The following is a 17,269-nucleotide window of genomic DNA, read 5'->3' as shown; positions in this document are numbered from 1 at the left end:
AAACTGGACAGATACATGTAAAAGTATGAGATTAGATCACTCCCTCACACCATACACAAAAATAAGCTCAAAATGGATTAAAGACCTAAATGTAAGGCCAGAAACTATCAAACTCTTAGAGGAAAACATAGGCAGAACACTCTGTGACATAAATCACAGCAAGATCCTTTCTGACCCACCTCCTAGAGTAATGGAAATAAAAACAAAAATAAACAAATGGAACCTAATGAAACTTCAAAGGTTTTACACAGCAAAGGAAACCATAAACAAGACCAAAAGACAACCCTCAGAATGGGAGAAAATATTTGCAAATGAAGCAACTGACAAAGGATTAATCTCCAAAATTTACAAGCAGCTCATGCAGTTCAATAACAAAAAAACAAACAACCCAATCCAAAAATGGGCAGAAGACCTAAACAGACATTTCTCCAAAGAAGATATACAGACTGCCAACAAACACATGAAAGAATGCTCAACATCATTAATCATTAGAGAAATGCAAATCAAAACTACAATGAGATATCATCTCACACCAGTCAGAATGGCCATCATCAAAAAATCTAGAAACAATAAATGCTGGAGAGGGTGTGGAGAAAAAGGAACACTCTTGCACTGCTGGTGGGAATGTGAATTGGTTCAGCCACTATGGAGAACAGTATGGAGGTTCCTTAAAAAACTACAAATAGAACTACCATATGACCCAGCAATCCCACTACTTGGCATATACCCTGAGAAAACCAAAATTCAAAAAGAGTCATATACCAAAATGTTCACTGCAGCTCTATTTACAATAGCCCGGAGATGGAAACAACCTAAGTGTCCATCATCGGATGAGTGGATAAAGAAGATGTGGCACATATATACAATGGAATATTACTCAGCCATAAAAAGAAATGAAATTGAGCTATTTGTAATGAGGTGGATAGACCTAGAGTCTGTCATACAGAGTGAAGTAAGTCAGAAAGAAAAAGACAAATACCGTATGCTAACACATATATATGGAATTTAAGAAGACAAAAAAATGTCATGAAGAACCTAGGGGTAAGACAGGAATAAAGACACAGACCTACTGGAGAACGGACTTGAGGATATGGGGAGGGGGAAGGGTGAGCTGTGACAGGGCGAGAGAGAGTCTTGGACATATACACACTAACAAACGTAAGGTAGATAGCTAGTGGGAAGCAGCCGCATGGTACAGGGAGATCAGCTAGGTGCTTTGTTACCGCCTGGAGGGGTGGGATAGAGAGGGTGGGAGGGAGGGAGACGCAAGAGGGAAGAGATATGGGAACATATGTATATGTATAACTGATTCACTTTGTTATAAAGCAGAAACTAACACACCATTGTAAAGCAATTATACCCCAATAAAGATGTTAAAAAAAAAAGAAAAAAAAAGAAAAAGAAGTATGAGATGTCATAGTAGTAATATTAGAGTAAAGTAGATCAATGAATAGTTTAGGAAAACTTGCCTTATTAATGGAACTTAACTAGCATTCCATCAAAATAAACCAGATCTGCAGAATAGATGAAATAATATAATTCTAAAAGCAGTATAAAGTCATAACTTCATAGTACACTCTTCTCAGAGGCCTGTCTCTTTTCTTTCTTTCTTTTTTTTTTTTTAATGCGGTACACGGGCCTCTCACTGCCGTGGCCTCTCCTGTTGCAGAGCACAGGCTCCGGACACACAGGCTCAGCGGCCATGGCTCACGGGCCCAGCCGCTCTGCGGCATGCGGGATCCTCCCGGACCGGGGCATGAACCCATGTCCCCTGCATCGGCAGGCAGACTCCCAACCACTGAGGCACCAGGGAAGCCCTCTCTCTTTTCTTAATGACTACTGAAACAAAGGAAGCTGTAAAAAGTTGGTTGGTTTTCAAATGGTTTTTGACAAGAGCAACAAGACCATTCAGCAGAGAAAGGATAGTCTTTTCAACAAATGGTGCTGAAAAAACTGGATATCCACATGCAAAACAATGAAGATGGACCCTTACCTTACACCATACAAAAATTACCTCAAAACATAAAACTGTCATTATATGCAGGTGACATGACACTAGATGCAGAAAACCCTAAAGACTCCACACAAAAACTACTAGAACTGATAAACGAATTCAGCAAGGTAGCAGAATAAAAGATAAACATACAGAACGGTTGCATTTCTTTATACTAAAAATGAAATATCAGAAAAGGAACGTTAAGAAACCATCCCTTTTAAAACCACATCCAAGAAAATAAAATAATTAGGAATAAAGCTGATCAATGAGGTGAAAGACTTATATGCTGAAAACTATAAAACATTAATAAAGGAAACTGAAGATGATTCAAAGAAATACAAAGATATCCCATGCTCTTGGATTGGAAGAATTAATATTGTTAAAATGGCCATACTACCCAAAGAAATCTACAGATTTAATGCAATCCCTTCAAATTACCCATGACATTTTTCACAGAACTAATAATCCTAATTTTTATTTTTTAGTTTTGGCTGTGCCGTGCAGCCTGCAGGATTCTTAGTTCCTGACCAGGGACTGAACCTGGGCCCCAGCATTGAAAGTGCCAAGTCCTAACCACTAGACCACCAGGGAATTCCCAAATAATCCTAAAATTTGTATGAAACCATAAAAGACCCAGAATTGCCAGAGCAATCCTGAGGAAAAAGAGCAAAGCAGGAGGCATAACCCTCCCAGACTTCAGACAATATTAAAAGCTACAGTAATCAAAATAGTGTGGTACTGGTACAAAAACAGACATATGGATCAGTGGAACAGAATATAGAGCCCAGAAATAAACCCACACACCTACAGTCAATTAATCTTCAACAAAGGAGACAAGAATATACAATGGAAAAAAGTCTCTTCAGCAAGTGGTGTTGGGAAAGTTGGACTGCTGCATGTAAATCAATGAAATTAGAAGACACCCTCACACTGTATACACAAATAAACTCAAAATGGCTTAAAGACTTAAATATAAGACATGATACCAGAAAACTCCTAGAAGAGAACATAGGCAAAACATTCTCTGACATAAATCATACCAATGGTCTGTTTACCAAGGCAATAGAAATAAAAGCAAAACCGAACAACTGGGACCTAGTCCAAACTTACAAGCTTTTACATAGCAAAGGAAACCATAACACAATGAAAAGACAATCTACAGAATGGGAGAAAATACCTGCAAATGATGTGACAAACAAGGGCTTAATTTCCAAAATATACAAATAGCTCATACAATTCAATAACAACAAAACAAATAACCTAATTGAAAAATGGGCAGAAGATATAAATAGACATTTCTCCAAAGAAGACATACAGGTAGCCAACAGGCACATGAACAGATGTTCCACATCATTAATTGTGAGCGAAATGCAAATCGAAACTACGAGATACCACCTCACACGTGTCAGAATAGCTATCATTAAAAAGTCTACGAATAACAAATGCTGGAGAGGATGTGGAGAAAAGGGAACCCTCCTACACTATTGGAGGGAATGTAAGTTGGTGCAGCCACTATGGAGAACAGTATGGAGGTAGCTCAAAACTAAAAATAGAGTTGCCATATGATCCAGCAATCCCACTCCTGGCATATATCTGGAAAAAACTATAATTCAAAAAGATACATGCAGGGCTTCCCTGGTGGCACAGTGGTTGAGAGTCCACCTGCCGATGCAGGGCACACAGGTTCGTGCCCCGGTCCGGGAAGATCCCACATGCCGTGGAGCGGCTGGGCCCATGAGCCATGGCCACTGAGCCTGCACGTCCAGAGCCTGTGCTCCGCAACAGGAGAGGCCACAACAGTGAGAGGCCTGCGTACCGCAAAAAAAAAAAAAAAAAAACACAACGAGATACCACTTCACACCTATCAGAATGGCCATCATCAGAAAAGCAGAAAGTAAGTGTTGGTGAGGATGTGGAATGCTGGGTGCTGCTGGTAATAATGTAAAACGGTGCTGCTGCTATGGAAAACAGTATGGCAGTTCCTCAAAAAAATTAAATATACAACTACCATATCATCTAGTAATCCCACTTCTGGATAGATATCCAAAAGAATTGAAAGTAAGATCTCAGAGAGATATCTGTACACCCATGTTCGTTGCAGTGTTATTCATAAGAACCAAAAGGTAGAAGCAACCCAACTATCCAACAAGAGATGAATGGGTAAACAAAATGTGGTACATACAATAGAGTATTATTCAGCCCTAAAAAGGAATGAGATTCTGACACATGCTACAACATGGTTGAATCCTGAAGACATTATGGTAAGAGAAATAAGCCAGTCGCAAAAGAGTAAATACTGTATAATTCCACTTATATGAGCTACCTGGAATAAGCAAATTCATAGAGATAGAAAGGTGGCTGCCAGGGGTCAGGAGGAGAGGGGAATGAGAAGTTATTTTTTAATGGGTATAAAGTTTCAATTTAGGAAGATGAAAAATGTTCTGGAGATGGATGGTGGTAATGGGTGCAGAACAATATGAAGGTACTGGGCTTCCCTGGTGGCGCAGTGGCTGAGAGTCCACCTGCTGATGCAGGGGACACGGGTTCGTGCCCCAGTCCAGGAAGATCCCACATGCCACGGAGCGGCTGGGCCCATGAGCCATGGCCTCTGAGCCTGCGCGTCCGGAGCCTGTGCTCCACAACGGGAGAGGCCACAACAGTGAGAGGCACACGTACCGAAAAAAAAAGAAAAAAAAAAAATGAAGGTACTGAATTAATGCCACTGATTTGACCACTTAAAAATGGTTAAAATAGTAAATTTTATTAAGTACATTTTACCCCCTCACACACAAAAAAGTTGGTTGCTCTCATATTGCAAAAGAGAAATATGTTTCAATTTCTTGCTCACAAACTGAACTAGCCCTACTACACGTTAGAAATGTGAGCTATGAGGATCTGTGAGGTTATTTCCCATGATATTAGCAGATCTGATTTAGAACTCCTTGATCTGATACCTTGGGGATATCAAGAGTGTATCTTTACACAAAAGCACTAATCAAGGCAATAGATAAAAGCATTTAAAAATGTTCAAAAACACCACAAAAATTTAACAATATTAATAAACAACTGGAACACAGTTCTCAGACTAAGTATCAACAACCAGCCACCCTCCTATGAGGGGCTACACAAACTACTGTAGTTCATTTTTTATGCAATTACTTACATTCTTCACATTTTACAACCCACTAATTAAGTCTGAAATTGTTTAGGAATTTAAAAAAATTTTTCTCTAAAGAAATTTCACTGTCCTATATTCCAGCCACTTAGGTCTACATGAATCATGTTGTAAAACTCAGTCTAAACTTGTGAAATCCTTAAAATGATCTAAAGCACTAAAATAAAAAGAAAATTCAAAAGGGGCAATTCTAGGAATCTTTATAAGATAGATTCTATTATCCATAAACCATGGGATTAAAAATTAGTGATAAAAGACTCAATTTTGTTACCTTTCTGCACCTGCTATGCAGACAGAACATCAATTTTCCCATATGTGAATATTTTTCTGATTAAGAGATACATTTACATGGCCAGATATTTATCATTTAACACATGTACATACCTGAGCAAAAAGGTAAGACATGACAAAGTCATCAAGAAGAGGAGCTTCAGCACCTCGAGATATTCCATGCCTATAGGTTCTGTTGCTGCCATTACAATACCAGTAAGGAAAGTAAAATCTACAAGACAATTAAAACAATCAGTCAGCCTCTAACAGTTCTAATATAAACATACTGTATATATATAACCACTTCCGATCTACCAAAAGGTATTATCCCATAATCAGAAAACACAACTAACAGTGTTAAATACAAAGTGAGGACAAAAGGAAATATGGGTAAAGCCATGGTAATAATACAGCCAGAAAATACAAGAAACATAAGTTTAAAATCCATATTCTGCCTTCTTCCATGAACAGAACATAGAAGCAAATAATAGAAAATAGAGAAATGTAGAAATAAAACATTAACAAAAAAAATTTTAGTATGGACACCAGGGGGAAAAGCGGGGGGGGGTGGTAGTGGTGGGATGAATTGGGAGATTGGGAATGACATATATACACTAATATGTATAAAATAGATAATTAATAAGAAACTGCTATATTAAAAAAATAAAATAAAATTCAAAAAAAATTTTTTAATGTAATTCTAGGAACATCAGTAGAGGAATGTGAAAATGCTAATTTGGTGTGAAAACAAATAATTGTTTCTTCTTTAAAGAAACAGAGATTACATAAAAAAGAATGAAATAATGCCATTTGCAGCTACACAGACAGACCTAGAGATTATCATATTAAGCGAAGCCAGTCAGAAAGAGAAAGAGAAATACCATATGATATCACTTATCTGTGGAATCTAAAATATGACACAAATGAACTTATCTATGAAACAGAAACAGACTCACAGACATAGAGAAGACTTGTGGTCGCCAAAGGGGAAGGGGAGTGGGGGAGGGTTGGATTGTGAGTTCGGGGTTAGCAGATGCAAACTATTATCTATAGAATAGATAAACAAGGTCCTACTATATAGCACAGGGATAGTCAATATCCTGTAATAAGCTATAATGGAAAAGAATATGAAAAAGAATATATATAAATATGTATAACTGAATCACTTTACTGTACACAAGAAACTAACACAACATTGTAAATCGACTATACTTCAGTTAAAAAAAATGGAGGTTACAAACTTGTCCTTCAGAGAAACAAAAAAATTCTATATTTTTTTTTTATTTACAGCTCTACTGAGATAAAATTCACATAAAGTTCACTCATTTAAAGTATACAATTCAATGTTTTTAGTATATTCAAAGCACTGTACAGACATCACCACAACCGAACTTTAGAACATCTTTATCTTCCATAAAAGAAATTCCCTACCCAAGCCACCTTTATCTACTCCTCAGCCCTAAGTTACCACTAGTCTACCTCTATAAATTTGTCTATTCTGCATATTTTATATAAATGGAATCATATGTGGCTTTTTCTACCTTCTTTCACTTAGCATAATGTTTTCAAGGATCATCCACATTTATAGCAGTATCAGTACTTCATTTCTTTTTATTGCCCAATTAAATTCCCATTGTATGGATATACCACATTTTGCTTAACCATTCATGACTTCATGGACATTTGGTTTGTTCCATCTTTTTGCTATTGTGAATAATGTTGCTATGAATAATCATATACAAGTTTTCTTTCCTGTGGAAGTATGTTTTCATTTCTCTTGCATATATACCTAGGGTGGCACTGCTGAATCATATGATAATTCTATGTTTATCTTTTAAAGGAGTAAACTGTCTTTCAAAGCAGCGCTATTTTATACTTCTAACAATGTATGAGTGTCCCAATAGGTCACATCCTTGCCAACACTTGGGTGGAGAGTTTAGCTAAGTTACTCTATGGTGCTGCTGACTCAGCATTCATTTTGTTTCGTCAAGAGTCCTGTAGTGACCTTAAACTGACATTAGCTCCCACACAAACGCATGCCCTAGAGAACAACTTGCAGAGTCACAAGCAAATGTAAGTTCCTTATACGACTTCCCCAACAGCCTCTGTGATCAACACTCATCCCTGCCTCCCAGTGCCTAGTCCTATGCACCTCTTCAATAAGATCCCTACGTGGCTTACCAAAACCCAACTCTTTTGAATTGACCAGTCTGGCCTTAGTCCAGGAACCTCAAGGCACTCTACACTTAAACCCTAATAAAGGCACATGCTCCAGGTCCTGACTCTCTCTATCTGCACTATGCCTTGACCTCTCCATGTGACCCCTGAAGGAATGTGGGTACTTCCTCAAGAACCTGTGAGTAATAAACTTTTTTCTACTTCAATTCCTCTTGTAGTCTGTTGTTGAAATGTGGCTCACCATCTGGCACCCTATGTTCCACTTAATAAGAGGTAATTTGACAATTTCTTTTTTTTAATCTTTTGGCCACATCGCGCAGCACGTGGGATCTTAGTTCCACAACCAGGGATTGAACCCGTGCCCCCTGCATTGGCAACATGGAGTCTTAACCACTGGACCACCAGGGAAATCCCTAATTTGACAAATTTATAACAATGTGTTATCGTCCATCTTTTTAATGCTTGCCATCCTAGTGGGTAAAATGGTATCCCATTGTGGTTTTGATTTACATTTCTCTAATGAATAAAGATGTTGAGTATCTTTTCACATGCTTATTTATCAGTTGTATGTTTTGTTTAGAGAAAGGGCTATTCAAAACTTTGCCCCTATTTTAATTGTGTTAGTTGTCACTGTACTGAACTGTAAGAGTTCTTTATATATTCTGGATATAAGACATCTGTCAGATATATAATTTACAAACATTTTCTTCCATTCTATAGGTTGTCTTTTCACATTCTTGTCAGTATCCTTTGATGCACAAACATATACTTTGATGAATCCCAATTAACCTATTTTTCTTTTGTTGCTTAGGTTTTTGGTGCCATATTGAAATCACTGCCTAATTTAAGTACACAAACACATGATCCTGTTTTCTCCTAAGAATTTACAGTTTTAGCTCTTAGATTTAGGTCTATGATCCATTTTAAGTTACCTTTTTGTAAACAGTGTGAGTTGTCTAAATTCATTACTTTACATGTGGATATTCAGTTGTCCCGGCACCATTTGTTGAAAAGACTATTCTTTCCCCATGAATTGTCTTGGCACCCTTGTCTAAAGTCTATTACCATAGTATGAGAGATTATTTTTGGACTTTCAATTTTACTCCATTAATCTATTATCTAACCTTAAGACAGCACCACACTGTCTTGATTACTGTGGTTGTGGATGAAGTTTTGAAATGAGTGTGAATCTTCTAACTGTTCTTTTTCAAGACTGTTTGGGCTATTCCAAGTCCCTTTGATTTTTTATGGATTTTATGACAAATTTTTCAATTTCTACAATAAAGATAGCTAGAATTTCAGTGGAGATTGCATTGAATATACAGATTAATTATGGGAACGTTGCCATCTTAACAATATTAAGTCTTCCTATATTATCTTTCCATTTATTTAGGTGTTTCTCTAATTTCTTTCAATAATATTTTATATTTCTCAGTACACAAACTGTGCACTTCTTTTGTCAGGTTTATACCTAAGTATTCTTTTATGCCATGGTAAATGGAATTTTCTTAATTTCACATTTCTTCTCTAATTGCTAGCATATAGAAATACAACTGATTTTGTACTTCTATCCTGTAACTGGGCTGAGCTCATTTATTAGTTCTAATAGTTTCTTAATTCCTTAGGATTTTTCATATACTAGATCATATCATCTGTGAACAGAGAGTTTTACCACTTCTTTTCCAATATAGATGCCCTGTATTTCTTTCTCTTGCCTATTTTCCCTGGCTAGAATCTATGGTACAGTGTTAAACAGAAGTGGTGAGAGCAGATATTTGTGTCTTGTTCCTGATCTTTGGAAGAAAGCATTCAGCCTTTCACTATCAAGCATAAGGTTAGCTTTGAGTTTTTCACAGATGCCCTTTATCAGACTAAGTTCCCTTCCATCCTTATTATGTTTAATATTTTGATCACGATAGAATGTTGGATTTTGTCAAATGTTTCTGTCTCTATTAAGATGATAATAAGATTTGATTCTTTATTCTACTAATATGGTACATTATATTGATTGATTGATTTTCATATGTTAAAGCAACCTTGTATTTCCTGGAGTAAAGTCCACCTGGCCAATATTTAATCCTTTTTATATATTGCTGAATTTTGTTTGCTAGTATTTTCTTGATGATTTTTACAACTATGTTTATAAGGGATATTTGTCTGTAGCTTTCTTTTCTTTTAGATGTCTGTCTGGATTTGGTATCAGGGTAATGATGAACTCACAGAATGAATTAGGAAGTGTTCCCTCCTTTTCACTTTTTGTGAATAACTAGTATCAACTCTTCCTTAAAAGTTTAATAGAATTACCAGTAAAGCCACTTGGGCCTGGGCTTTCCTTTGTGGAAAAGTTTTTTGTTTGTTTTTTTTTGAGGTACGCAGGCCCCTCTCTGTTGTGGCCTCTCCCGTTGCGGAGCACAGGCTCCGGACGTGCAGGCTCAGCAGGCATGGCTCACGGGCCCAGCCACTCCGCGGCATGTGGGATCCTCCCGGACCAGGGCACGAACCCGTGTCCCCTGCATCGGCAGGTGGACTCTCAACCACTGCGCCACCAGGGAAGCCTGGGAAAGTTTTTTTAAATTACTAATTGAATTCCATTTCTTTACTTGTTAAGGTCTATTCAGACATTCTACTTCTTGCTTTGTCAGTTCTACAGTTTGTGTCTTTCTAAACATTTGTCCATTTCATTTGGTTATGTAGTTTGTTGGCATACAGTTGTTCCTTATAATCCTTTTTATTTCTGTAAGGTCACAGTAATGTTACCTCTTTTATTCCTGATTTTAATAATTTAAGCTTCTCTCTTTTTATCTTGGGCAGTCTAGCTAAAGGTTTACTGATATTGTTGATCTTTTCAAAGAACCAGCTTTTGGTTTCTTGATTTTCTCTGTTGTCCTCCTATTCTCTATTTCATTTATTTCTACTCTGATCTTTATTATTTCCTTCCTTCAACTTGATTTGAATTTAATATACTCTTCTTTTTCTACTTTGTTAAAGTGGAATGTTAATAGCTTTGAGAACTTTTTTCTTTTTTAATATAGGCACTTATAGCTATGAATTTCCTTTAAGCATTGTTTTAGCTGCATACCATAAGTTTTGATATGATCTGTTTTCATTTTCAGTGATATCAAAGTATTTTCCATTTTCCTTTGTGATTTCTTCTCTGACCCCTCAGTTATTTAGAAATGTGTTGTTAATTACCATGTATTTGTCAATTTTCCAGATCTCCTTCTGTTAATGATCCCTAATTTAATTCCACTGTGGTCAGAGAACATACTTTGTATGACTTCAATCTTTGTAAATTTATTGAGATTCATTTTGTGGACTAACATATGATCTATCCTGGAGAATATTCCATATGCACTTGAAAAGAATGTGTATTGTGCTGTGGTTGGGTGCAGTGTTCTATATATGTATGTCTAGCTGGTTTACAGTGTTGGTCAAGTCTTCTATTTCCTTGCTGATCTTCCGTCTAGTTGTTCTGTCCATTACTGAAAGTGACGTATTGAAGTCTCCAACTATTATTGTTGAATTGTCTAGTTTTCCCTTTAATTCTTTCATTGCTGCTTCATTTATTTTGGCTCTGTAGTTGGATCCAACTTATAACAATTTTAAACAAATGTTACTATATTTCCTAACAGATTAACTCCTTGATAATTATAAAATGTCCCTCCTCTGTCTCTAGCAACAATATATATCTTAAAGACAATTTTGTCTGATATTAATACAGCTACTCCAGCTCTCTTTCAGTTACTGAATGCCTGTTTTATCTTTTTCAATCCTTTACTTTCAAGTTATTTGTGTTTTTGAATGCAAAGTGTGCCTCTTATAGACAGCATGTAATTTATGTTTTTTTTTTAATTCAGTCCTCCAATCTCTGCCTTTTGACCTGACTGTTTAATTCGTTTACATTTAAGGCAATTACTGTTAATAAAGTATTTATTATGTCTGTCATTTTGCTTCTATTAGGCTTTTTTTCGATTTTTTGTTCATATATTCCTCCATTATTGCTATAGATATTTTCTAGTGTATTACATACATTAAGTCTCTTGTTTTATCTTTTACTATATATTTTTGAGTTATTTTCATAGGCGTCTCCCAGAGGATTACAACAGACATTTTAACTTAAACAATCTAGTTCTTATTCATATCAACTTAATTTCAATAAAATACAGAAACTCTGTTCCATTCCCTTTATTCTATATTTGTCATAAAAGTTACATCTTTATACATTATAAGCCCTCCAACACAGTTTTATAATTGTTGCTCTTTTATGTTGATTTTGAAATAATAATATGTAATAAATATGTAATAAAGGAAATGAAGAACAGCCTCTGAATATAAGGCAGGTGGAATTTTTTTTTTTAATTATATAAAATCTCCTTTTGGGTAGTTTCTGGTTAGACTATCCTTGGAACTTTTGATTATAGATAGCAATGGATATGTGCCCCCTTAGTTTAAAAATATGAGAAAGTCATGAATTTGATAAGGGACATATTTATTAATTCTTAAGAAGAGGTCAGCAAACTATGGCTCACAGGCCCAATCTGGTCCACTACCAATTTTTATAAAGTTTTACTGGAACACAGTCATGGCCATTCATTTACTTACTGTCTATGGTTGCTTTCACACTATAATAATAGAGTTGAATAACTACAACAGAGACAGAATGGCCTGCAATGCCTAAAATATTTACTATCTGGCTTCTTATAGAAAAAGACTGCAGACCACTGCTCTACAAACATTTTAAAATAAAAAGATATACTACTTGCTGATTGCAGAAAGTACAGTAATTATAGAAAGTGATAAAGAAAATATTCTTAATAAGATACTGATATTTTGTGAAACATATGCATATTACCTGCTTCTTTAAATAACACAAATTGAAAAGTCTTAAAATCTGCATAACTCTTACATAACTTGAATAGATTTAATCCTAGGTCCCTTATGTTTTTGTTGTTATTAGTCATTATTTTAAGTGACCTCTTTCTGTTTGTTTGTGGTATATGGAAATAGTTAATTTTTTAACATACTGATCACATAAATCTAGTCTTCTGCTAAATGATTATTATTGATGCCTGTAGATTTGTTCATATTTTCTATGTTAACAATCATATCATCCCCAAATAATGACTTTTTGCTTCTTTGTTCTCAATTATGAAATATTTTATTTATTTTTCCTGTCTTACTATACTGGTTAGGAACTCCACCAAAATCCTATATACAAGCAGTGATCACGGCTATCTTTGTTTTCTATACATCTTGTTCCTGATTTTAAAGAGAATGCTTCTAACATTTTACCATTTAAGAATATTATTTGCCACATGTTTTTTGCAGATATCCTTTGTCGTGGTAAGGATGCCTCTCTTAAGTCTTAGTTTATTACGGTCTCCTTTTCTTTTCTTTTTAAAAACATGAATGAGTCCATTTTCTTTTTTACTATGCAACACTGACTCTGTATGGAATGGATCTATTTCATAAGTAAGAACCAGAGATCAAACTTATTTCTTTGTTTCATCCTTTTGAATGGAAAAGTACCTCTGGATTTCTCTAAATTGGTACTACATATTACCAAAGATTATCCAATAAAGTAACTTATAATTTGAGGTTGTAAATAATCACTGGCAAAATCTTATCTTTCCTTCACTTCAACTTAAAAAAAAAGTTATTAAAAAGAAAAAATGTGAGATTACATATTATTGAACAAAACATCAAATTTCCTGGGAAACTATCAATATTCCAAACATTTAGGATTTTGCTAGTAAAGGCCATTCTTGCCCTGTTCAAAATTTAACTATAATCTTAAGTGGTAAACTAGCATCTCACCAGGACAGCTTTATTCTCAGAGCATTCTAGTTAAAGAACATGTATGAACACTTTCTCTAGTGGGGAAAGAGAGTCTTAATTGAAGAAGATTAGATGCTAATTGGTTCTGGTCTCTGATATTAAAGACCTTGCAATTAAAAAATATGGTTGATAATTTCTCCCACTTTGCCCTTTTACTATTAAGTTAATTAGTCACTTTACTGGAGAAAGTACCTGACTCTGTAGAGTACATTGTGCCTGGTTGATTCATCTATATGGAAGACGTGGTTGGGTGGATACCAGATCCTTTCTGTTTCATTCATTAAAGCAAACATACTATGATACACAGGTGTGACTCCTAGGAAAGAAGCAGAAAAAAAATTATTAGATAGTGAAGTACATTTACATAACATCTATAATCTGCAATGGGGCTGAAGTAACAACACTTAAAATCAGCACAAAATGCAGTAGCGGTCAAAGTCTTCTCGTTCAACACGACTTACAACTGAATTCTTAATTAAATATATTTTTCCCCTATATTTTAAAATTTGATTGCTACGATTCTTTCAAGCACATTATAAAATATATTTTATCTAGTTTTTTAGTTGTCCTGTACAGTAAGGTTGATACAAAGTTACGTGTTTTAAATAATCATGAGGATACCAAATAACTAAAATATTTAGGAGTCATCAGATGCTTTAAAGAGAACAGTGAAACAGTTTTATTTTTAAATGTCAAGTTTTACACAATATACCAGTCATTATATCCTCTGCACTATTTAAACTTACAATGAAATACTTTAAACACCAACTTAAAATGCAAGAATTGTTTTCAAAGATATTTTAGGAGGTACATTAACAAAAGGCTGAAGGACAGTGGACTTTTAAAAAAACATACAGAACACCTAAGTCACACAATAACGCATATTATTTCTAAGCACATACAGAACATTCACATGTACATTCACCCAAACAAATAAATACCAATCACATGGAGACTAAAAACAAGTCTCCAAAAATGCCAGAGAATGATCATACATACCATGTTTTCTAATCACACTTCAATTAAATCAGAAATGAATACTAAGGAAAAAAATTTTAATCCTATATATTTGTAAACATAAGCCTCACAGAAAGTATGTTTACTCTACTGATGTTTTCATTCTTTTCCACTGTAGGCAAAATGACATCAACCTGACACACTGACAACGAAGATTTAAATTTTTTATTTAAGTTATTAACGTAACTGTCTACTCATAAATATGTAACAATTTCAATTAGTTATATATAAAAATATTATTCAGTAACAACTTTGAAACTGTATCCTTGCATCATTTTTGAATTTACAAATACTTCTAAATATCTCACAGGTCATAGGAGAAATTATAACAGAAATTAAAAAGCACTTATAATGAATGATGACCAATACCATGTATTAAATGATGGAATATAACTAAAATGATATTCAAGAGGAAAAATTGTAGCTTTAACCTGCTTTTATTAGAAAATCACAGATAATGACCTAAATTATCTAACTCAATACATTAGAAAACAACAGACTAATCCCAAAGACAGATGAAAGAAGGACATGATAGAGTAGAAGTTAACAGAGAATAAAGATTCAATAAAGAGAATCAACAAAATAAAATCTGATAATTTGTAATTACTAACAAAATAAATAAGCCTTTGTCCAGCCTGATCAAGAAAAAAAAAAAAAAGGAGGCATAGATAAACATTAAGAATTTTTTAAAGTATAATTACAAGTGTATGTTATAAAGACAAAAAGTGTTAGAATAAATTTTGGCAGTAAATTTGAAAATGTAGACAACTGGACAATTTTTGAAAATCTACATTACTTTAAAAAATGGATTCAAGAATTTTAAAACTTCAAAAGAAAAATAACTATTAAAGAAACAATCTAAGCACTTAAAAAGTTGAGGAGAGGGCTTCCCTGGTGGCTCAGTGGTTGGGAGTCCGCCTGCCGATGCAGGGGACACGGGTTCGTGCCCCAGTCCGGGAAGATCCCACATGCCGCGGAGCAGCTGGGCCCATAAGCCATGGCCGCTGAGCCCGTACGTCCGGAGCCTGTGCTCCACGACGGGAAAGGCCACAACAGTGAGAGGCCCACGTACCACAAAAAAAAAAAAAAAAAAAAAAGCAGAAGACAGTGCTTATAGTCATGTTTAGTCACACTACCTTATTCCAAAATGGCAATTATATATTAATACTTATTTCATGTTTTTCTTACTAGTTCATGTTAATTGGACTGTCTTAGGAAGGAAGAAAAGGCAGTGATACTGTGTTTGAGATATACATTATATTGAATAGACTGGACCTCAAAGAAACCTCAAAGTCATTTTTAACTCCCTTTCTTTCCCTACACACCAAGTCCAAATTATTCTTATTTTTATTTATTAATAAAATAATATTAATTAGTTCAAATGTTTCTTCTTTTTCAAGCCATTACCAGAATTGTGATTCAATTCTGTATCATTCTAGACCAAGAATAGTCATCATTACACTAATATTAAGAGAGTCCCTATTCTATAATATGTATAAGATAGGTATGGAAAATACAAAAATGAAAATAGTGCCTAACTCTAAGGATCTCACAGTGTAGTAGATGACACAGAGAAGCCATTAGAGAATTACAATTCAAGGAATTAAGTGCAATGACAGTAAAGACAACAAGAAAACACAAAAGTACAGAGAGGTGACAAAGATTCTTCGCTTGACCAAATTTTAGTCAGGCTCCTCTGAACCCTCTCCTTAACAAGCCCAAACCATGTATTTCCTTGTAGAATCCAGTTTAAGCAGGAATCCTGCTTAAGTCCTTTTAGCAAGAATTCGCCACCTTTGATATCTGATCAAATTCTTCACCACTACCATCCCCCAGGTGGTAGATGATCACCTTGGCCTGCTCAGCAAGAATCCTCTGTTAGGCTGGTTCGGCCAAAAATATTCCCAGACTTTGATGTCTCGTCTAGTAATGTTCCATTCACCAATGCCCCCACCCTACTTGCTCCTTGGCTATAAATTCCCACTTGTTCAGACTGTGTCTAGAATTAAGCCCACTCCTCTACTGGAGTAGCTTCCCCTACTACAATAGTTGTTTAAATAAAGTCCATCTTTACCACTTTAACTTTTGTTTGGCTCTGGTTTCCTTTAACAGAGGTAAAAAATTTATCAAGAGGTTCAAGAGGAGTAAAGATAAACAAGAGCTGAAGGAATTTGTCCCCAGCAGATCTGCAATACAAGAAATATTAAAAGGAGTTCTTTAAACTGAAGGAAAATGATGACAGATGAAAGCATGGAACTGTAGGAAAAATGAAGAACATGGGAAAGGGTAAAGATAAAAGAACAATGACTATTTAAAGCAATAATAATATAAGTGCCCTGTGTGTTTATGATATATACAAAAGTAAAATATACTATATCAATAGCACCAAATGTGAAAAGAAGTAAACGGAGTTAAACTGTTATAAAGTTCTTGAACTGTTTGAAAAATAACCTACTAGTTTAAGACTGTAATAAGCCAAAAATGTACATTATAATATCTAGGGTAGCCATCAACAGAAAAATACCAAAACTAGTACAAAAAAATCCAATAGAAGAGATGAAGTAAAGAAAAGAAATATACTTGATCAACCTAAAAAACATAGAAAAGGAAAACAAAATGAAGACAGATAAACAGAAAACAAGATAAATTTAAACACAAATACATCAGTTATTACTGATTATATTACATAAATGTAAATGAGCCAATTAAAATGCATACTCTATCAGTCTGGATTATAAAAAAAAACTTTGTGTTATTTACAAGAGATACTTTAAATGTGAGACACAGATAGGCTG

General features: G+C 34.9%; 1 protein-coding gene across 1 annotated transcript in view; it reads right to left on the bottom strand.

Annotated features, from left to right (window-relative positions):
• The window catches only part of JAK2 (Janus kinase 2), a 166,543-nt gene that overhangs the window by 56,733 nt on the left and 92,541 nt on the right, over window positions 1-17,269 (bottom strand). Inside the window, exons 4-5 of the mRNA XM_060155041.1 lie at window positions 13,650-13,773; window positions 5,556-5,673 (exon numbers count right to left, since the gene is read on the bottom strand). Of these exons, the coding sequence (XP_060011024.1) occupies window positions 5,556-5,673; window positions 13,650-13,773 (242 nt within the window). The remainder of the gene's footprint in view (window positions 1-5,555; window positions 5,674-13,649; window positions 13,774-17,269) is intronic.

Source organism: Lagenorhynchus albirostris, chromosome 7 (assembly GCF_949774975.1).
Source record: "Lagenorhynchus albirostris chromosome 7, mLagAlb1.1, whole genome shotgun sequence".
NCBI classification, from domain to species: Eukaryota; Metazoa; Chordata; class Mammalia; order Artiodactyla; family Delphinidae; genus Lagenorhynchus; species Lagenorhynchus albirostris.
Note: the sequence above shows the minus strand (reverse complement) of the source record. Positions and strands in the feature narration are given on the sequence as shown.